Source organism: Aspergillus aculeatus, assembly GCF_001890905.1.
Source record: "Aspergillus aculeatus ATCC 16872 unplaced genomic scaffold ASPACscaffold_1, whole genome shotgun sequence".
NCBI lineage: Eukaryota > Fungi > Ascomycota > Eurotiomycetes > Eurotiales > Aspergillaceae > Aspergillus > Aspergillus aculeatus.
In genome coordinates, this window is record NW_017962976.1 from 3,346,726 (window position 1) to 3,368,032 (window position 21,307).

At 52.1% G+C, this 21,307-nt stretch overlaps 5 protein-coding genes across 5 annotated transcripts; 3 read left to right on the plus strand and 2 right to left on the minus strand.

Annotated features, from left to right (window-relative positions):
- The first annotated feature begins 79 nt into the window (after positions 1-79).
- ASPACDRAFT_74783 (kinetochore-associated Ndc80 complex subunit NDC80) lies at positions 80-2,791 on the plus strand. The gene is made up of 2 exons (XM_020204298.1): positions 80-250; positions 339-2,791. The coding sequence occupies exon 2, from the start codon at positions 344-346 to the stop codon at positions 2,528-2,530; it is 2,187 nt and encodes a 728-aa protein (XP_020061608.1). The 5' UTR covers positions 80-250; positions 339-343; the 3' UTR covers positions 2,531-2,791.
- A 397-nt stretch (positions 2,792-3,188) lies between these two features.
- ASPACDRAFT_74785 (uncharacterized protein) lies at positions 3,189-7,108 on the plus strand. The gene has a single exon (XM_020204299.1). It carries the CDS (start codon positions 3,322-3,324, stop codon positions 6,868-6,870), a length of 3,549 nt encoding a protein of 1,182 aa, XP_020061609.1. The 5' UTR covers positions 3,189-3,321; the 3' UTR covers positions 6,871-7,108.
- A 1,341-nt stretch (positions 7,109-8,449) lies between these two features.
- On the minus strand, positions 8,450-11,325 carry ASPACDRAFT_38842 (Zn(II)2Cys6 transcription factor; the record flags this gene model as incomplete). Its single annotated transcript, XM_020200517.1, has 4 exons — positions 8,450-9,881; positions 9,944-10,662; positions 10,749-10,860; positions 10,919-11,325. 4 exons carry the CDS (start codon positions 11,323-11,325, stop codon positions 8,450-8,452), a joined length of 2,670 nt encoding a protein of 889 aa, XP_020061610.1.
- Positions 11,326-12,922: 1,597 nt separating this feature from the next.
- On the minus strand, positions 12,923-14,544 carry ASPACDRAFT_38843 (uncharacterized protein; the record flags this gene model as incomplete). The annotated part of the gene is made up of 2 exons (XM_020200518.1): positions 12,923-14,048; positions 14,114-14,544. The coding sequence occupies 2 exons, from the start codon at positions 14,542-14,544 to the stop codon at positions 12,923-12,925; spliced, it is 1,557 nt and encodes a 518-aa protein (XP_020061611.1).
- Positions 14,545-19,543: 4,999 nt separating this feature from the next.
- Positions 19,544-21,280, plus strand: ASPACDRAFT_38844 (uncharacterized protein; the record flags this gene model as incomplete). The annotated part of the gene is made up of 1 exon (XM_020200519.1): positions 19,544-21,280. The coding sequence occupies one exon, from the start codon at positions 19,544-19,546 to the stop codon at positions 21,278-21,280; it is 1,737 nt and encodes a 578-aa protein (XP_020061612.1).
- Between the last annotated feature and the right edge of the window lie 27 nt (positions 21,281-21,307).

Consider the following 21,307-nt stretch of genomic DNA (forward strand, 5'->3'; position numbering starts at 1 on the left):
TTTACATCCATCATCCGCCCGCTCGGTTGCTGCTGCCCTCCAAAATCTCCCTCCATTTCCGACGGTAGAAGTTGGTGTTCCAGCTTCGTGCTGCACAATCAATCCAGCTCCTGGTTCTCACTCCTCTTGGAATACCCCGGTTGGTACTTTGGGCCGATTTTGTGATTGTATCAAATCAACAGCTGCAGTCGCGGCTGCCTGCTCATCATGTCGCAAGATACCGGACTGTTCAGCATCAGGCGCCCTCGCGAGGTATGCGCCCCAACTTGTCGCACCTTCCATGTGCCTAAATGGATGCAAGAAAACTCAGATTCAAAATGATGCTGACTACCACATCTAGTCGATGGCGCTTGGAAGCGTTCAGAACTACTCCGCTCTTCCCCAACCCTCATCCGCCCTCAAACGTACCAGCTCCGTTGGATACCAGAACCCTCCCTTCACTTCACAGCACACCCGCTCCATGTCGATTATGAACTCTGCCAGTCGCCCGCAACAGCCGAATTTCCAGCGATCTTCATCGGGTGGGGGTCTTGGTGCAGACGCTGGTCTCTCGTCAGTCCGGCGCTCGGTGTCGAGCAATATCTTCCATGGACCCAGCATGGGACGCCCCAGCCTCGCTCCCGGAGCTATTACATCCAATACATCGGCCGCACAGGCGTTACAGCGAAGGAGTAGTGTTTTCTCACGCCCGTCCATGGGGGGCGCCATGGCGCATCAGTCGTTTTTCACCCAGGTTCCCACAGTAGCTGGTGTCCCAAGAGACCCGAGACCTCTCAGAGACAGGTCTTTCCAGGCGCGGATCGGCCAAGAGCTGTTGGAGTATCTGACACATAACAACTTTGAACTTGAGATGAAGCACTCACTAGGCCAGAACACGTTACGGTCACCGACCCAAAAAGACTTCAACTACATCTTCCAGTGGCTATATCATCGCATCGACCCGGGCCACAAATTTCAAAAGAGCATGGATGCGGAAGTGCCGCCGATATTGAAGCAGCTGCGTTACCCCTACGAGAAAGGCATCACAAAGTCGCAAATCGCAGCAGTTGGCGGCCAAAACTGGCCCACTTTCCTCGGCATGCTACATTGGCTCATGCAACTAGCGCAAATGATGGACCGGTTCCTTCTTGGGGAATATGACGAAGCCTGCGCAGAAATGGGCGTAGACGTCTCGGGCGACCGTATCATCTTCCGATTCCTTACCAGCGCCTACCATGATTGGCTTCAGGGTGGGGAGGAGGAAGATGATGAAACGGCAGAGAAGAGACTTGTTCCACATGTTGAGATTATGGCACAGGAGTTCGAGAAGGGCAACGAGAAGTATGTGCAAGAGATGCAGGTCCTCGAGGCTGAGAATCGAGCCCTACGCGATCAGATTGAAGAGTTGGAGAAGAACGCCCCGGATATGGCCAAGCTGGACAAACATTTCCGCATCTTGGAGGACGACAAAAGGAAATTCGAAGATTACAACCAGAATGTGCAGGGCAAAATCGAGAAGTACGAGAATCGCATCAAATTTTTGGAGGACGAACTCAAAAAGACCGAAGCCGACCTGCAAGCGGCGGAGGATGAACGGTCCGGGCTCCAGGCCAGTGTCGACCAGCAGGGCCTGACTATTCAAGACATCGACCGCATGAACACCGAGCGCGAGCGGCTGCAGAAAAACCTTGAAGACACTGTCAACCGGTTGGAAGAAACTCATGCTCGGGTCATGGCCAAGGAGGCCGAAGCAAGCAAGAAGCTAGAGGACTTGGAGGAGGTTGTCAAAGCCTACAACACTCTCGGCTACCAAAACAGTTTAATCCCATCCTCTGCCGTGAACGCCAAGGGGGATGATTACGAGCTGAGCCTCAATGTCAACGAGAGCAATTTCTCATCATCCCAAATTGGTGGTCTCCCGAACAGAATCTCTGCAGAAGGAGACCGGCTGCTTGCGGAGCCTTTCACTGGATACCATCCGGCTCACTTGTTGAACCTGGACTTGCGTGGTGCCGTTCGTAGTAATCTCCAGTCTCTCCGCAAGGACATCAACGAACGCCGGAAACGCGCAATTGACGATGATATGGAGCGTCGCAATCTGCTGGACAACATCAAGGAGGCGATGGACGAGAAAAGGAGCGAAGTTGAAGCCTTGGAACACAAGCGGCGCGCTGCCGAAGAGGAGTTCGAAAGGCTCAAAGAGATCACCACAACTCAGAAGCTGGCGTCAGATGCCCAGATTGAGAAGATGGAGAAAGAGCTGGCCAAGATGCGCGCTACGCTTAGCGAGAGCGTTCAACTGATGGAGCAGCGTGAGATGAATACCAACATTGAATACGAACAGTTGACGCTCCGCGCCAACTCTCTACGGGAAGAACTGCACACAAATGTGGAAAGTATGCTGAATGATGTCATTCGCTTCAAGGTTCATGTTCAGAAAGGATTGGAAGACTACGAAAGCTTTGTCGTTGATGAAGTCGAGCAAGAGCTGGGAGGTGATATGCACTTTGCTGAAGAAGAGGATATTGAGATGGCTACTGAAGAGCTATGAGCCCAGTTGAGCCAGAGTGAAGGCTCACATTCATGAGAGAATACACTGTTCAATCCATAGGGTTTGTTGTTATTCAGTTGGGCTCGGTTGTTTGGGGTCTGATTCTCGGGCGCTATTGGTAGGTTCTGTTGTAATTTTGGGCCTTGCTCTGAAGTTCATGTCGGTTCATACTAGGTCTGGTCTTTCTGCCTTTTTGTTTTCATTGATACCTTTGGCCACTGGTCGCTGTTCGAGTCGAGTCATTGATCTACCTATCTACCTATCTACCTTCAGGGGTTGCATATACATGAATTCCCTTTTATAGATGTATTACATAAGGCACTGTCGTACTTTGATATCCTTGTCTGAACCTTGAAAAGCCAGATTCCATCATCGCCTGTGCAGTACATCTATCAGGTCCAAGGCTATTGAACTATTCTGGATGATAGCGCATTGTTACTCGTAAATGGCGCATCATTGATCAAGGATGAGATAAGCCCCTGTAGCTGAGTCAGCATCTAGCTATCAGTTGCTGCTTTGCCTTCCATCTGTAAAAAGTTCCTCCCGCCAGGAACTTTTCCCCAGAGCCGACAGCTTTCAAAGAATCTTTTCTCCTCGTCGTCGGGTCCGTCTCTTTATTGTCTTCCCAAGAACAACTTCTTACATACTACAGTCTGCTCTGGTTTCATGGTTTACATTTGACCTGGTCCCTGTGACTAGACATGCGTCACAGAAACACTCGTTCAACGGTCACTTCGAGTTTTGGACTTTCTCCGCCCGTAAGCCACCTCCGCTAGTACCACTATCGTGTCATGAAAAGGTGCTTGTCCTCAGCTCGTCCGCTGCGCCCGCATCATGGGCCTTCTCGAATTTCCTCTCCTCCTTCGATCGGTCATTTCTGCGGAACCCATGGCTCTCGCCCTCCCAGCTCGCGCTGGGCTTCCTCCGCGTCGCGGCGACGTGGGATCTACCAACGCTTCGCGACAGACAGCACAGCCTTCACTTATGAGTTTATCAGTGCCCAGGGGATGAGGAAGATGAGGCAGCCTAGGATAAGTGAAAAGGCACACGACCCCAATGAACGCTGGCTCGCACTGCTGGAAGAGCATTTGCCACCGCCGTTGCGCAGAGACTACAATGGGGAGGAGACGGAGGAGAGTCCGGAGCATTCCTCCGCCAATTCGTCGTCTATGGCCCAGGAATCCTTCGCAGAAGCTGTCGACATGACCAACACGCTATATCGAGCCCGAAAGCATCGACATTTGGACCTGCTGACTTATCTTGGCTTTCGGTTGAACAATTGGGCTGCTGTGGATTTCATTTTAGGTCGTCTTCTTGACGCCTCCGAAGCCGCCAGTGACTTCTCGCGGCGCTCACGGCCACCAACCGGTGTGCATTGGGCGCTGGATCCGAACTCAACGCTTGATGAGCTTTCTAGTCGAGCTGTGGATTCTGCGCCTCCTGCTGCGCCGGCCACAAACCGCGGCGCGTCAAATGACCCAAAATTGATTCCGCTGAGGCACAGTACCGCCAGGCCCTTTGCTGCCGAATTGAATGAGCGCTTTCTGGCGCAGATATGGCAATCGCTTGGTGCCCTTGTACTAGACGCCGCGGATGCATCCCCCAATGAGGCCAAGTTGGCTATGTCGGTTGTTCTTTGCACTCTTGCCCGTCTGCATACTTCTGGCGCTATATCCGACCGGGTTTACGATTGGACTCCACCCCTGCGATTCCAGAGTTCATTTCGGCCTCCAGGGATGTCCTTGCTCAAGTCCTCGATTATGCAAGCTCTGACTGATGCTGCGTGGATGGAGTACGAGGCAGACATGGCTGACAAGGCTGCTGCAGCAGGCCAAGAATCACCCTTCGTTTCGGTCAGCCCGGTCATCCGTGAACTAGGACCATCAATTTGGATGGAGTTGATTCTCTGGTGCTGTGTCGAGCAAGGCTTTACCGAAGAGGGGGTGTGGCTAGTAGAGCGAATGAAGAGACAGTCGAGCGACAACCGCTGGACGGCCAAGAACTGGAACAAGATACACATGCTCGACAAGTCCGCACGAGTCTGGAAGACTAATATCGAGATGGAAGGCACATGGCGTCGGCCACAGGACCCTGGAGTGCTCGACAGGCGAATTATGGAAAATTACACCAAGAACAGGGTTGACCTGACTCCCTTTGTCGGAATGGGTGAGCGAACGATTAGCGAGGAAGTTGTTTGTGCATTGTTCCACAGTCTCCCAAACCTGGCATATTTAGGGACCGGTTTCCGAGGCATGTCACCCAGCCGCATGGTGTCTTGTGTTTTCACATTAAAGTTCATTTTCGCTTCACAGAGGATGACACGTTTGCTTGCGACAACCAGGACTTTCAATACTTTCCTCATGCGGGTGCTATCAGCTGGAGGGATCAACGCCCAAAAGGACCCTCTTTGTGTTATTGACCTCCTCAAGGCCGCATCGACTGTAGTGCCGCCTTGGGTTCCGCCCTATATGCAAGACACGGATAAAAAGCAACTCAGGCGCTATCGGCAGTGGGATTCTTACAATCAAACTCTGGCGCCAGTTGGCCTGCTCGAATATACCCTTAGGTATTCTTCGTCCTTGCGACGGTCCGGGGAGGCCTTGAGGACATTTGCCTGGCTGCAGGAAATAGAAGACGAAAGCAGACAGCAGCGGACAGGCAAATCCTTTGACTCGGAAGCTGTAGGCGCTGGGGACTCGCTCGATTCTTCTTTATCACCCATGCCGCATCTGTCGAGTGTGACGCTGGCCGAACTGCTCGACTTGCTCACCGCATCACGGGCTTATGGGTCGGCTGAATGGCTATTTTCTGCTACAGACGTCGAAAGGCCTGCCATCTCAAAGGACGTGTACGGTGACCAGAACATAGCGCCATCGATCCTTCGCTTTGCCGCCGCCACAAAGAATGAAGTCCTTGCTGAATCCGTTATCGGATCTCTTCAGCAGCCTCTTTCAACTAACACCTTGCGTGCCCTTCTCAATTACCGCATCGTGCAAGGCCACTGGGATTCAGTGGTAATGTTGCTCGAGTACCTTCGCGACCACCGCCTTAAGTCCTGGGGCCACAGCAACGTTGCCACCCTAGCAGCAGAGATCATCCGTCTGGAACACGCGCTCCAAGAGTTAGGAGAAGATTCGGAACGCCTCGGTACAGACTATGAACGGAGGCACGCCAGCCTCGTCAGTTCTCTGGGCACGGCGAAGGCAATCCTCGGCCGCTTATTTGCTGGAGAGTTCAGCGAACGCCAGAGCTCGGTCCTATCGAACAGCGCTGTCCCCGTCCAGAGCCGGGACTTCCAACCACGTGTGCTCGCGAGTTTTCACCGCGTCTTCCTCAATTTCGTAGACTCCCCTGCCCTTCGTGATATCGCCGCCTCCAGCACACATCACCTAAAATTCAAGGTCGCTTCGCGTACCCTGATCCCCTACATTCCCTCGACTGCGTTCCACCAGATCCTCGAAGCCGTCGTTGATACGCAAGGCAGCGCCGCGGGCATGAACCTTTACTTCAAGACCTGCTTGGACATTCCCTCACCGGAAACGGTCAGGACGCGTGAGGGCGGCATCCCGCGCATGTACCTACACTCCGAACGCATCCTCGAGCGAGCCGACCCCCACTTCGACCCAGTATACTTCTGGGGCAAGCAGGAAAAGTGTGTGATCCCGAACCTGAATACCATTCGGGTCATCCTACGGGCGGCGATGAAAGAATACAACGCCAAGAACAGGGTGCAAGAAGACAAAAGTCACAACGACGACCACGGCACCGCTGAATCGTTCTTTGATGAGGATTCACAAATAAAGGACTACTTCGAGGGTAATTACTTGGAGAAAAGAATTAAGGCTAGAGCGGCGGCAACGGACCGGTCTGTCGATGACGCCCTGGATCCTCTTCATCGCGATCAAGATCAGCCAACAACGCAGCCGCCGGACTTAGAGCCAAGGTCAACAACACTACAGCCAGAGCCCGAGTCAGAGCCCGAGTCAGAGTTCGAGTTAGAAGAAGAACCAGAAGAAGAATCCGAACCGATGAAAGCGCGGGTCCTCGCCGACCTCATTGAAGCTCCCCGGGAGGGCCCCCAGAAGCTGCTGAGCCGGGACAACCCGGTCTGGCCCGTTCTGAACTTTTGCATCAAGCGGTACTTCCGCTTCGGCCTCAACTATAAGGAGGTTAACCGCGAAACCGGCGGGTATCTGACCCTGCAGCGGCGGGATTATTGGGGCGACACGGAGGCGGCGGTCGAGCTCTCCGTGCGCACCCTTCCGGACAAAACCATCCTGGTCGGGCCGGAGTCGATGGTCCGCAGGTCGTATCCGATCCGGAAGAAGTTTGTAAATTGATCTTCTCCGGATTCTACGGTTCTTTATTTTGTCTCGAGCTGGTTTTATCTCCTCTCCCTGCTCCCTTTGTGTGTGTATAGGGGGTAAGGGTCAAAGAACCCCGGTTTCATGTTCCCGGAGTCCGACTCAATGTGTTATGTGTATTATAGAGTTGATGTGTATAGTCCGACCTGTACAGTTTCCAGGACCCCCTTTTTCCCTTAATCTTAGATCTATATACATACCACTCTGTATATTGATTTGCTTTTCCCATGCTCTAATATCTATCAGAGTAGCCTCAATTGGTCCCCCATTTCACATTGTCCTGTCCTGTCCTGTCCGGCCCTATTGTCCATCTCCAAAGGAAAGAACCAATCTCGCCAGCATTGCATTCAAGGTGCTCAAGTACTAGTATACTGTACCGAGATACACGCATCCGCAGTAGGGGAAAGGGTGTCTGAACCGTTTACAACCTGGTTACCCACCTGGTTATTGTACCACCTAGTCCAACCCGGCCACAAACTCGTTGCGAATATCCGTATCTAGCCGAAAACTAGTCTCGGGCCGGTCAGCAACAGCTTAGGATCAAGCTATATACAACTAACTGCCTACAACCCTTAATGGACGTGCGGGACGTATCGTCAATCTTCCTGTCAGTATCTATAATAACCTCTGGTGATCACAGCTACACGCACACTGTTTATGTCAAGATTTAAGTAGTGGTATAAGTAGTTCTGTCTCCGTCAAAAGAAACTCAGTATGTATAATCAGTCCGTACTGTAAGATTGATAGTTTTGTTGAAGAGAGGCTAGGAGAGAGGGGACTGTTGACCTTGCCAACGATAACTGGTTGGCCGTTCTTAAACACTATTATACTAACTGCTACTTCAGCCCTCTCCTCTCTCCACTATGTATTGAATATCACCACCGAACCCACCATTACATAGAAATAGAATTATCGAAATAAGAGGGGTAGAGAAAACTCGAAAATGGTATTCCTGATCTCGGTAACGAGATCTGTATCACAAAGGAGGAGGGTGTTATCAACCCCCCCCCCCCAAAAAACCAATATACACCAACCATCCCACCCTATATTCATTAATTCATCCATCCGTAAGATTCATGACAAATTTCCACCAGCGCCAGTAATTTCAGGCCTCGCCGCTCAGACCAGACTTCATTTCCCGTCCCTCCTGCCTAATACTCCACGTAGCAAATTTACCGCCGTACACAAAGCCCAGATGTTGTTCGCATAGAAAACCAGATACAAAGAAGAAGCAGTTGGAAAATGGTTGCGATGAAGACGTAAGCAGAAAACAAACGAAACAGAGACAGATGTTTGAGCGAATTCAACGCTCAGTATACATGGGATAATATTGCGAAGAAGAGAATCAAGCTCGCGCACGAACTCGGAAATGCTGTAATGGATCTTCAAAGCTTCGAGGCCATGGTAAACAATATTCAGAGAGAAATTTCAGTTAAGGCCAACCAGATTGTGCGAGATCGTGGTGCAGCGTGGCAATAAGAATTGGATCCTGGGAGTGGAAAAATAGTACTGTCAGGCCGACTTTCCAAGAAGACAGCAAGTCGAATTGTACTTATCACCCCCATGGTTGATCCTCATCCCCGGAGGATGGGAAGAAAGAGCGAATGAATTCGCCGCTGATTGGATCATACGGAAAATATGCATCGCCACCGGGACTGGGGTCGGAAGGCATGAAACTCATTTGCATGCCCGAGTGCTGTTGTTGATGGTGTTGGTATTGCTGCTGCTGCTGTGGATCCTGAGGGTTCATGGTAAGTGACAATCCAGAATCATGGTGCAAATTGGACACTTGCGACGCAACAAAAGATTGATTCATGTCAGCAGATGTGTAAAAAACGGGACCTGAGTTATCAGTCTGTCCGGCTTGGTGTTGGCCAGGTTGGGTCACGTCATGTGGCCGAGGGTCGTATCCAAAGACGGGCATATCGCTGATATCGTAGTCCATCCCATAGGCGATCTGCCGGAGACTACCAAAACACAATTCCCACGCTCTTCGAGATGCCAAGCTATTCTGTGCCATCGCAAAGAGCCAACGGATAGCCTTCTTTGTAGATTCCAAAAAGTTCATCTCATCCTCTGGCTTGTGAATACAACCAAAGGACAACTCCAACAGTAGGACCGAGGTCGCTTGCATCAAGTAGTGCAGAATACACCACCAGGGGCATACCTGGTAAAGACGGGCTGCGTCTGGCACATCCGGCATCAAGTCGAGCATACGTCGAGAAGAATCCAAGGTTACAACCGCCATCTCGTGGCTGAAGGTTGGCTTTTTGCTAGCAGCCGTTTGCCTTGCGTCGCGACGGCAGAGGCATGGCCGTCCCAGAGTAATTCGCGCGCTATAGTAGTGGAAAGCAAGGAATAGCTTGACACGGATTACATCCGTGCTCTGGTCCTCAGGTCGAGAGAAATTGTACGCTTCATGGAGATTTTGGTGCCAAAGGTCAATCCGAGACCGAAGTTCACCAATCCGGTTCTCAATATGACTCCATGGGATGGAAATACAATCGAGTGAATATACCCGATTGACAATTTCCTGTGCAATGACCGCGAGGTCGACATAATAGAGAAAGCCCAGGGCGCTGCTCGGGGGCAGATTTCGCAGCCACGAGGTATCGCGCGATTGATCTGACGCTTCAGCTTCTCTGCCCCCGCGGGGATTAGATGGCATCAGGCGAACGGATGAAGAAGCAAGGGCGGATTCGATGTAGTCTTGACGAATATCTAGGTTGTTAAGGAGCCTTGTCGCAGCCGGCTCCGAGAGCTGTTCCTCCTCGAAAGGAAGTGGCAATGGTGTCGTGCAGATGCCATCGGTGACGCACGAAGCCCGTCCTGTCATGATACCCAACATGTGCTCAAATGTATACAAACACCACCAGACCCGGTAGCGTGCTTCTTTAGAGATTTTAGCCGTGTTTTCGCTGGTGTTCTTCATGTTGAGTCCTAATGTAATAGCAGACCGTACAGCCAGAGCTGCAATTCTCCACGCCCTGGTTGGTATAGGTGTTAGATGGGACAACGTACATGAGGATGTGTACTATAACTGCCTCACCTGTTTATTTGGTCCGTAGAGAGTAAATAATATGCGATTAAACCTTCCACCTGAACCTGCTGAAGATCAGGATGGCTGAATAGCACGTCTCCGTTCATGCTAAGAATCCGGGCTCGAGTGAGATAGACCAGATGATCATTGTCATCTCCGCGCCAGGGCGCCTGCGTCAGGTGGGCATGCTTGGCGGAGATGGCGAAAATCATATTTAGGATGGCTAGCCACTTGTCTCCGGGCCGAGCGGCGCTATCGAAGAAGGTTTTGTATTGTGCGGAAAAGAGGGTGCGGTTGACAATTGGAAAGAATGGGTGCACGGTCTCCAGGTAATCCTGAAAAAGCTGATCGGCCACTTTCCGAGGCGGCATCCAATACACATGCACGGGCCCAGGAACAGAAATGTCCATGTCGTCCAGGTGGTAATTGACCGAATGAATCGCGAAATCGCTATCTCGGTCCGCGTCGTAGAAGCCTGGCAATCTGCGTGAACGTTGTTCGGCCTCCTTGCGCACTCGCTGCATCCAGATGACCTCCGAGTTCTTGCCCATATAGCCTGTGGCTCGGGAACTCGGGGTTCGGTTCACATCCTCCTCGACACGATCTATTGCATCCAGCGATCCGATTGATGAATTTGAAGATACGTCATCGTCTGCATATTCGTCCTGCGGCGTTACGGAACTCGACTGTGCTTCGGTGGACGTCGCGGTGCTTTCACTACCTGAATGCTGATCAGGGTTAACCCATTATCGCAGACTTTTCCAGGGGATATGAAGAAGGTCAGAATACAATGGGTTATGGGGTTAATACTCACCTTCTCTAAAACAAGTTTTATTCGCTCGGCAGCGCGACCGTCCACCACGGTACTTAGGTCCCGCAGGAGGTTTTCATAATCGGAGGTCTTGGTAGAAAGCTTATTCAATTGCCTAAATACTTTTGAGTCAATGACCAGCGCAAGGAAAGCGTGCGATAGGATCGACAAACGTCTTGGTCCGTTCGCGCCAGGAGATCGGGTATCGGCAGCTAACCCGCAGCTCCTTACACTGCCTACACACTGGCGTATCCCCACTACACTTGGTTTTGCGATGCCGACAAGATTCGCAGGCCAAAGGTACACGACGAGCATAGCGTGGGGCGGCCCCGGAGCGCTGTCGCGGGATGGCAACCTTTTTGCTGGCGTTGGTGGTGGGAAGTAGTGGTTTTTTATCGGAGTCAGTACCTCCGCTATTAGTGGGGAGGGTCGGCCGCGGTGGATGTTGTGATGACGGTGTACTAGTCAGTGCTGGTGCGTTGGACGAGGAAACTGACGGCTCTTCCGGATGGAAACGAAGAGGCATTCCACCTTGCGAATGGCTTTCATCCCCGTCCGGTAGATTAGATTGTGCTTCCATGGTGTTGTCTGATCAGACTAATGAGGGGCAACGGACGGCGGACGGCGGGGGGTTCGCTTCAACGATGGTCACTTGCTTTCGCTGGTTTTGGAGGTATCGATCGGGTGGGTGGTTGACGTTTCGAAGATTGCAAACTATGTCAGATTTTTTCGAGCCTAGAGCATGCACGACTAAGCAGGAACATGATGGCCGCCCGGCGAAAGGTTCCAGAGATGAGATGAAGCGATTAGGAGCGCGAAGGTCTGCAGCCACAGCCAGCTGCAGCGCTTTAGCAGTAGGGTCAGAACCAGAAGTGGCAAAAGTGGTAAGAGAGCGAAGAAGGGGGAACGGGAGGAATGAAAGAGAGGAAAAGAACACAGGCGGTGATGATCTGTGGAAGAGACGAGAAAGGGGACTACTCCGTAAGGTACTGAAGAAGGAGGAGGAGGAGGAGGAGGAATGAATGCAGTGGATGTGGGCACTTTCCTGGCAACAATGCAGGCTGCATGACAGGCGGGCGGGCGGTTACAGTCACTAGTACTCATACTCTAGGTAGGTTTAGTACCTCGACTTGGTCCAAGCTCAAGACTCGATCGCAATCGCCCCGCCATGAAGTCATGATCTTTTCTTTCCTCCTTGTTCTGGTTCAAGCGTTCCTGACTTTCTTCACTTTTCCACGAGTGCACCAGTCTTACACTGAGTTCTTCGGAATAGTTCATGGAATACGGCTTAGATAATACGACACAGAAAATGGTTGATTCACAAGTCAACAAGGGGGTTACACTACTTATGACTTAGGCAGCAACCAGGAAGATCACTTTCGGCATATCTCAAGTGGTCTCGGGGCAGAACAACTTCCCGACCGGAGGATTGGCCAGACCAACCAAGAGCGAGCTTCTGCTGCAAGTCACCCTGCAACTTGAACCATTGAACGGAACGATGGCGTTGGCTCCGAACCTCCAATCAATTTAGGGCTTGAAATCCGCGAAGATACGAGGAACCTTTTGTCAAATCGGAGAAGTCCCTTGCGGGGAGATTTGGAAGCTTTTTATTCCAACCTTGGAGAGGCCACAGGCGCTAAACATACATGATTGCTGACATCACAACATAAATCCCAGTTTTCCGGCGTTCCTTTTCTTTCTTTTTTGCTTCCAATTTTCCCTATTTTTGTTCTTCCAGTCTACCAGAATGTAGCCGTCTCAGAACGCCGACAATCGCATCCGCATCGATCCAACCAAGCGAGCGTTTCAGATCAATCCGGCTGAACAATCAAACAGAATTTTTCGCGATCAAATCGCAGACATTAGGATCAAGTCAGTCGTGGTGTGAGCGTGAGCGTGAGAAAGAGAGAAAAGACGGAGGACAGGAAAGAGGAATGAGGTATAGTAGGAGTATATATACAGGAGGAGCGCAGGCTTCGGCTGTCGCCTTGGGGGTTTCGAGAACGGAGATAAGGCAAGTGCCGCGAGCACGCATTAGAGATAAAAAGATATACAGGGATATAGCAAACAGGTTGCGAAGAACCTGTTGAGAGCTAGCCAATCAAGGCGAGCCAATTTCGAAAATGGAGTGGAGAGGGGATAACTCCCGCTGACTGGTGTCTTGTTGTCGCGGGAATTTAGAGATCATCGAACATCTCATCGAGCTCATGAACATCAACTGTTTCCGGACTCTGTAGCTCTCGCCACGAATCGAAAACCGTCGCCCCGTCTGAGCGAGACAGTGCGCGAGCTCCTAGCGACACCTTGTCTTCGTGCTCAGCCAGATCTGCCATTTTCATGTCCAGATCAGGCATCTCGCTATTCAGCATGTCGATAGGACGCTTCAGTGTCGATACTGAGGGAACGGTGGGGTCTTCGGGTAGACTGATCTGAGGGGCACGTCCAATCGCTTCCGACTGAGACTCGCCATCCAGTCCGTCATCCGAAGCCACACTCGTGCCAGACGAGATGGATGAGGCCACCGATGTGAGAGAAGGGGAAGGAGAAGTACCGAACAGAGCCGCCACGGCCGCCTCGTCGAGATCCTGCTGTTGGAGGTGGCCTTGGAGAGGGGAAAGTTCAGAGAGACCGCCACGAGAAAAGTAATCGTGGGTGGGCTCATCAGCCATGCGATCGCCATTAAACGAAAGGTGGCTGTCGTCCACGGGGGTGCCGCAGATAATCATACTATCTTCGTGCAACTCGTTGAGACCTTCCGAAAGCGCAGAAAAATGTGTGGTAGAGGGCTGTTGCTGTGCTTCTTTTTGTTCGGAAGCCCGCTCACGGACAGCGCTCGCGGTTTGTGTGAACTCCTTCTCATCACCCTCCAATGGAGGGGATGCAGCTCGATTCGAGTGCATCAGCCGAGTGTGGTGATCTCCAAATTCTGTACTCGACCGGGAGGTGCTGGCGGAACCCGTGCGACCATCCAAGTCAATGTTTTCTTCGTCGAAGTCGGGGGAAGACAGGTCGACCTCGGGACTGGGGCTGAGGCGCGACCGCTCCCGCGCCAACGCGTCTTCCTCATCGAGGTCAATACTCGTCACGCTAGGCGTCATGTCCTTTCCTTCCACGCCAGGGATTATGACATCGTCCGAGTTCTCTGGAATGGCTTGACGGGGTGAAGTCGTCAAAAAGTAGTAAACCTTGCGTGGGTGGATGGGGATCAATTCCTTGGCCACAGGACAAGGTGCCAGTGCAGTCCAGGGGCGTTTCATATACGCGCTTAGCCGTGACGACAGGAGAGCAGCGGGGTTGGCAGAGCTGTTGGAGGCGCAATAATGTCAGAAGTGCAAGACAAGATAAAGTAAAATGACTGCGGAACTTACTTTGCGACGCTCTCGTTCAGCGCAATGAGAACAGCAGCCAATTCCTTGACCAGGTGAGGACGATTTCCCGTTTTCTCCAGCTGTTGGATGACGCCGACCACGATGTCATCGTTTATGCCTTCTGTGTCGATCTTGGGGGCGACCGTGCGGTCGGTGGGAGAGGGAGGTGGCGTGTGCTCCAAGGCGCTGCGCCGACCAGAGGAACGGACAGGTGTCGGATGGTCTTTGCTGTCTGCAGCGCGCGTAGTGGTGGTTGAAGGCTCCGGCGATAACGAGGAATCGTGCGACCGTTTTACTTTCTTGGACGGAGGCAGCTGGTCGTCAGTCGCGTGCGGCGATTTCGAAGTGGACGGAGAGCGGCGGGACGAGTTCGGAAGGTGAATCCCCAAGGAGGGAAGCGACAATGATTTGCGACGGGTATTATAAGGCATGTTTTTTTGGAATATAATAGGATCTGAAGGGAGAGGAGGCGAGGAAGTAATAGGATACAAGAGGAAGAAGGGAAGGATAAGCAACGCAGATAGTATACTAGTAAATCCGAGCACGGGTCGACGGAACAATACAGTATAGGCAAGACAGGAGAGCACGGGGACTAAGAATCAGGAGAACGAGTCTAATAACACACAAAAATCCAAGACACAAGACAAGGTTAGAATGGAGAAGTAGATAATGGTAGATGGAGGGGGGCGAAATTCGGATGTTACAAATAGAAGAGGAATGTATGATGAAAAAGGGGAAAATAGGTGGTAGGATGAATAGTAAGGAAGAAAGATGGGATGGGATGGGATGGGGGGGGAGGGAAAGGGTGGTGGTGGTGGTGGGAGATGGTTAGTTTCCGGCTAGGGGAAGTGGATGGATGGATGGATGGATGGAGGGAGGGAGGGAGGGATGGAGGGCCGATGTATGATGAAGATGGCGGCACCGAGAAAAGGCAAGATGGAAAGTCGAGGGAATGGGAATGGAATAATCACCGGAAACTTCGTTGGCCAGTGAGGGGCCACCGAACCGTCGGAAGAAGTAGAAAAGGGCCCAGTCTACTGTACGGTAACGGTAAAAGCCAGAAATGGCGAAGAAAAAATAAAGTAATAGAAAATCAAATAAGGCGGGCGGTAGGAGGAGGGCCTGAGGAATCCCACTTTGTTGTGGTTGTGACTGACAACCATCATCTCTCTTCTCTTGTCAGTGCCAGTTTTTTTTTTTTTCTTTCCGCACTTTACTTGTTCTCGAGCCGGCTGAAAATCAGCACGGGTGGATGTTTTAGGGTGGCGGTTATTGGTCCGACCCGATGATGGAGCGTTTGTTGGTTGTTTTAAGGAATGTCGGAAAGGAACTTTCTTCTTCCTGCTCCCCAAAAAAGAGTACCGCCAGAGTCATCCATGATGAATAATTTGACTCAGACTGTGTTTTGGGGAAAGAAAATTGTTTCCTATCCTAGCGTAGGCAGGCATGTACTGTAGCTGCCAGTACGGAGTACTGGGCAGATTATTGTTTTTGTTTACTCTCAGTGACTCCTTAACAGCCTTCTTTTCCCGGCCAACAACATCCATTCCCCCACCTCCACCTCGAGACGCACTGGGGAAAGTTCAACAGGAACAGAGACAGACTATCTATTTTAGAGTCACAGCGATCCTACACCGCTTTCTTTGCTGTTCATAGTGTACGAGCATCCAACCTGTGAAGGAGGGAGTCCGTGTGTCGCTGTGTGTGTGTCTGTGTGTCTGTGTGTCCGGACAACGAAAGGTCTCGCGCGCGCGCGCCCAGCAGCAGGTCCAAGACCATGACCCCAAGACCCGGACCAGACCAGACCCGACTAGACTGGAAAAGAAACAAGAACCCGGAAAGCCGCCAACCCGTAAGATTCATAATGAAGCAAGCCTGCAGGACCCGAACTAAACGCGGCCGACTGGCTGAAATTCCCATCTTTCGCGGAAGGGGCAAAAAAAAAAGTACCTACGGTGGGCCCCACCATGTGTCTATGACGACCAGAATGGATCCCTCCCACTATGATTGGTTGCAGAGACTATGATCAACTGAGGTTCTGCAGGCATGGACTTCACTAGGATGGTCTCCAGGCACTCCAGCAGGGCGAATCGGGTTCCTACGTTTAAATTCTCAGGGATCCTGCCGGCTGTGAGAGGGCTGTTCTGTACGAGATCGAAAAGCAAAAACAAATGGGCTGCTGATGATTGTTACATAGTATATATAACAGAAACCATAAACAAACAACGCCGTGAATACAAATGAATAGAACGTCTAATATATAGATAGTGTCCAACTCGGCTAGCACCAAAGTTCCTTTGCCACGCCTCCGAGGTCTGCTTTCCTCACCGACATCATCATCGCACTTGATCTCATTATCGGACCATTTTTGGGGGAAGTGCCCGAAGCTAGACTCGACTCACCTCACCCTTTATAAATCATCCTATCTAATGATGGTTAATACTGTCGTTGTGTGGAAATCATTCAACTGCTACAGGTTGACTACTCGATACTGAGTGCACCGTGTTCGGGTACATGCATCATAGCTCTAACTGTATCCATGGAACGTACCAGCGCAGCTCCGAAATCGACTTCTCTATCCTATGACTAAGTGGACGGACATGAAAGCCTTATGACCGGAGGGACAAGCACAATCCTTTTGCCAGAGCAAGAGAAAACGTCAAGACACAAATGGCGGCACATTGAGAGTACTCAGTAGAGGGGCACCAAAACAGTGGATTGGGGACAAAAAAAGAGGACACACAGAAGGAAAGAGTAAAGAAGAAAAAAAAATAGAAAAAAAGCCTTACACTAGTGCATAGTGCAAGTAGCGTCGATTTTTGGTGCCAGTCTTGCCCTATTCCGCTCTAGTGTTTATGACTTTATGCACCAAACCACAAAAGATATGGAAAACAAGTACAACAAATGAGCGAATCACCAGCTGAGATTAGACTCCACTCAGCTCAAGAGAAAATCGTTCCTAGCGTCGCCGTTTAGAGCCATTCGCAAATCATGTTAGAGAGAGTGGGAACTCGAGTGAGCCGTCTAGAAGGTTACCAAATTGCCCAATCGGACGGAATTGAGGCGACGCTAAACACCAGAGCGCTGGGACGAAGGGGGGACAACCCTCCCTCGCCACTGATGACTGCAATGGGTGGTGATTGATGATGTCCGAGGCGAGAGTCCCGCCAGGAACTGATGTATCAGAATTCAGCAAGGGATTCATTCAACCTTGTGGTGGCTATCCGGCAAGCTGTGCAGCCACTACTGCAGCGAGATCATGATTGGCAACACGGGCCCCGCGTGTTGAAGACATTCCAAACTTACTCATACATTCATAGTTCGTCCTTCGCCCCATTCATTATCTATCCCTGGCGGGAGGTCGTTGCCGGGGGGGCGGCAGTGGGATTGACATATGGGGGACGCACTCGTAAGCTGTACGCACATCTGTGCAACTTGTAGCATGCTTATGCATACATGTATTTATGCATGTACTGTACGGACTACGAAGTACTATCGCTCTCTCTATCTCCAGTTTCATCTGCATTGTCAAACAGATCCATATGCAAAAGCAAGAGGGACGCCGAGTCGGTTCCCGCCACCAACGTTGCATGCCCCTGGTGGAAGGATGTGTCTAGACGGGGGGAATGGATCTATCCCTCGGTCAGCGCCTCTCTCTCTCTCCACTGCACCCCACGGAGGCCACAAATGCAGATGCAGACACGCATCAGCCGTACATCATCAACATTTTCTGTTCTGTCTCCATCGCCAAATCTGTAGGCGCGTATGATGCATCCTCTCTCTCATCTTTGTCTTCCAGTCCCACTCCATGCTCCTCACCCGATACCAGTACTAAACTAAGTTTTCCATGACAGAACCAGGCCAACTCGGAAGTATGTCTCATTCTCGCAGTGATCAACAAAACCCCCGCCATGGCATGATGTTGTTTGTATTCGTTGTGTAGATCTCGTGTGCAAAGTTCCGTCATCGAAGAGACAGAACCCTAGTGCGTATCACATTACATGAGAGAGTTGTTTGCTCGCCGGCTGCAAGGACAAAGATCGTTCAATACATGTAGGTATATCGCCAATAACTCCATCTCAATGCAGTCAGTCATCGTTTGTTAAGTTCTCGAATTCTCCGATCGATGACGATGGAGGTACCTGAGGCTATGTATGGGGCTATTTCTGCTACCCTCCGTAAACTGCTAGCAGTAGGGGAGTCCGCGGAGTACAGGGAACTAGTTGAAGTACCCCGCATCTTGCATAACGCCATTTTGACTTCATTGATCGGCTACCGAGAAAAAGCTTCCAACAACATAGGAATCCATGCGACCCTGTTTCTTTGTTTCTGGGTTTACATTAAGTATGAGTGGGCTTTCCTGGCAGTGCAGTGGCTCGTACTCAGACAACGAAAGATGATTACATGAGTGCTGTCCATAGAGGTATAGATATGTACAGTTTACTGAGTATAGCAGGTTTGACGTTGGCGCAGGAGGCTTACTCCGCATAATATGGAGAAAATATAGATTCCGCCCACAGATCAGTATGGGTCGCGCGCATGGGGTAAGATGCCGGGAGAATACTACCTACTCATAATAACCTGAGCTTGTTCATAATTCAAGATTCTATGCCGCACGCTAACTGGGATCAAGTAGGAGCGACTCTAGTACTACCACCAGCAACCTCATTCGTCTCTCAATGTTGATGCTGGGACGAACCTTACCATCGACGACTGAATTGGTTTAAGCTGTGGCTGCTGCCGTGATCGAACCGGCAGGTCACAAGAAACTGTTTGCGTCTCATTGGAAAACACTGGTTAATCATGGTTTGTCTTACTGTAGCAAGCCCTCGGCTCTTGGTTTAGCAAAAAGAAAACTGCGTCTGATCCGAGTCAATTAAGATGAGAGCGTGGTGATGTTTGGCGTGGATTATGCTAACCTCGAACCTTCGCAGCAAGGCCTTGAGGACGCTGCCTCTTGCGTTTAGTTCTCAAACAATACAACTGTACTGATGTAACGCTGTCACATATGGTGCTGGGTAATACATACTCACTAATTGATGCAAGAGCAAGCAATTGGATAGAAGTGAGGAAGTAGTAGATAACTCGATCTAACATTGTTACTAGTAGTAACGGAAAAAAGCTACGGTGCCTGGGTAGTCACGCATTATATATATAGATAGAACCCAAGCATTGACAATGAATTCAGGAGTCAGACACAAGATGACCGGATCTTCGCGATTGCACGTTCAAAAACGAAAATGACGGTAGAAACTATCTTACTCTTTCCAGATCTCCAATACAGAACAGAATAGATAATAGCTTGATGCATTGGTGCATCTCGATTGACGGGGAAAGGAGCCGCGGGCGGGCCGCAAGCCCGCAAGATCCGCGCTTCTTCCATCGATGCCTCTCGCGGAACCACTTCCAATCCCGCTCCTCCCACTCGCCATGTCGGAGTCCGGGGATCAGCTCAAGCGCAAACGTGCCCGGGTCGCTTGCGAGCCATGTCGGCAGAGGAAAAGGAAATGCAATGGAGCAACCCCCTGCGCAACCTGCACTGACTGGGGCTATAACTGCCACTATACAGATCAAACGCCCCGGAAACGTCGTCTATCGCAGCCGTCTTCCGCTGCGACGGCAGCGAAGCCATCCTCTCCCGCCGCCGCCGCCGCAGCATCAGTGGGAGGAGAGTCTCTCCGCTCGCCCGATGAAGCCGGCACTCAATCCCATCACCATCAAGACATAGCCCGCAGTCTCGAAGCGAATTCCGCCGCCGCGTTTGTACGCAAGATGGGCCTCAAGGTTGATCCCGCCCAGGCGCCGAAACTTGCCCTGTTCGGATGGAACATCGGCGCACGGCAGTTACCCTCCGGAACGGGGGCGATTGCCGCCCGACCCATTGTCGATGTCATCTCGGTGGCCCAGATGAAGCAGCTGGCCGAGGTCTACTTCACCAAGATCGATCCATGCTACGGCTTCATCGACCGGCGCGTGTTCGACGACCGCCTCGAGACCCGATGGCAGACCCCGCTGTCCAGCGGTTCCATCCATGACAGCGTCCTCGCCGGAGTCGCGGCGCTAGGCTCGCTCTTCTCCCAACGGAGCATGACTATCACGGAGCTTCACCTCGTCGAATCCGCCCGGTTGATCCTGGACGGCCACGACGGATCCGGACCCCCATCCCTCGAGCTGGTGACGGGCTGGGCGCTCCGCGTGGTCTACATGCGCATGACGGCGGCGCCGCACGCCACCTGGATTGCCAGTTCGACGCTGATGCACCTTATTGAGGCGGCCGGTCTGCACCTGGAACCTTCTTCTCCTTCTACCACGTCGCACGACACCGTCCCGTTGCGCGCTCCGGCCACCACGCAACCCCACGACCGGGAGATCAACCGTCGCCTCGTGGGCGTCGCGCACCACCTCAACATCTGGACCTCCTTCGACCTCGGCCTATCCCGCGTCTCCTTCCGCACGGGACTGCCGCTGCCGGCCTCGCCCACGAACCCAGGCGACTACACGCCCGAGGTGCTTAACCTCCTCCCGGCCTCGGCATGCCTCGACCCGGAGAACTCGCAAACAGACAGCGACCTCGAGCCGACCCTCACCAGAGTCCTGCAGGGCACTCACACGCAACCCCCGTCCGTGATGGCCCAGACCAACCTCGTCCTCTGCATCCTGCGCCGGCTCCGCATTCTGAACCTCTCCATCACCCCGCAGGTCACGGACCAGGTCCTCGTCCTCTTCGGCCAGGCCCTGTCGTACGCGCGCACCATGGTCACGGACGGCAGCCCCTGGCACCAGGTCGCCAACGTCCCGATGCAGATCCTCTATGTCCTGCTGGAGATGGACACGCGGGCGTCGCTGGCGATGCTGCCCGCCGCGATGCAGACGGTGACGCTAGTGGCGACCACGTACGATACCGCCACGATGCGGGAGGCGTACAGCACCGCGCGCTTGCTGGTGTCGCTGTACCAGCAGCGTCGCTCGGAGGACACGAGGGTGTTGGCCGAGGTGCTGAATCTGGCTCCCGGGGCAGGGGAGACCGTGACCGAGCCATTCAGCCCGAGGGTCGACGAGCTATCTTGGTTGGAGGGCTTGGTCGCAGAGATGCCCAGTTTACAAGGCCTTGAGCTAGAGCCCTGGCTCCAAGGAGATGTACTTGCCGGAGGTGAAGGATGGGAGTAACACAGATCGAATTGGCCCGCAGAATGA

Excerpts from the sequence above, each read along its gene's own strand:
- ASPACDRAFT_74783 (XM_020204298.1), top strand. The coding sequence starts at position 344 with ATGGCGCTTGGAAGCGTTCAGAACTACTCCGCTCTTCCCCAACCCTCA.
- ASPACDRAFT_74785 (XM_020204299.1), top strand. The coding sequence starts at position 3,322 with ATGAAAAGGTGCTTGTCCTCAGCTCGTCCGCTGCGCCCGCATCATGGG.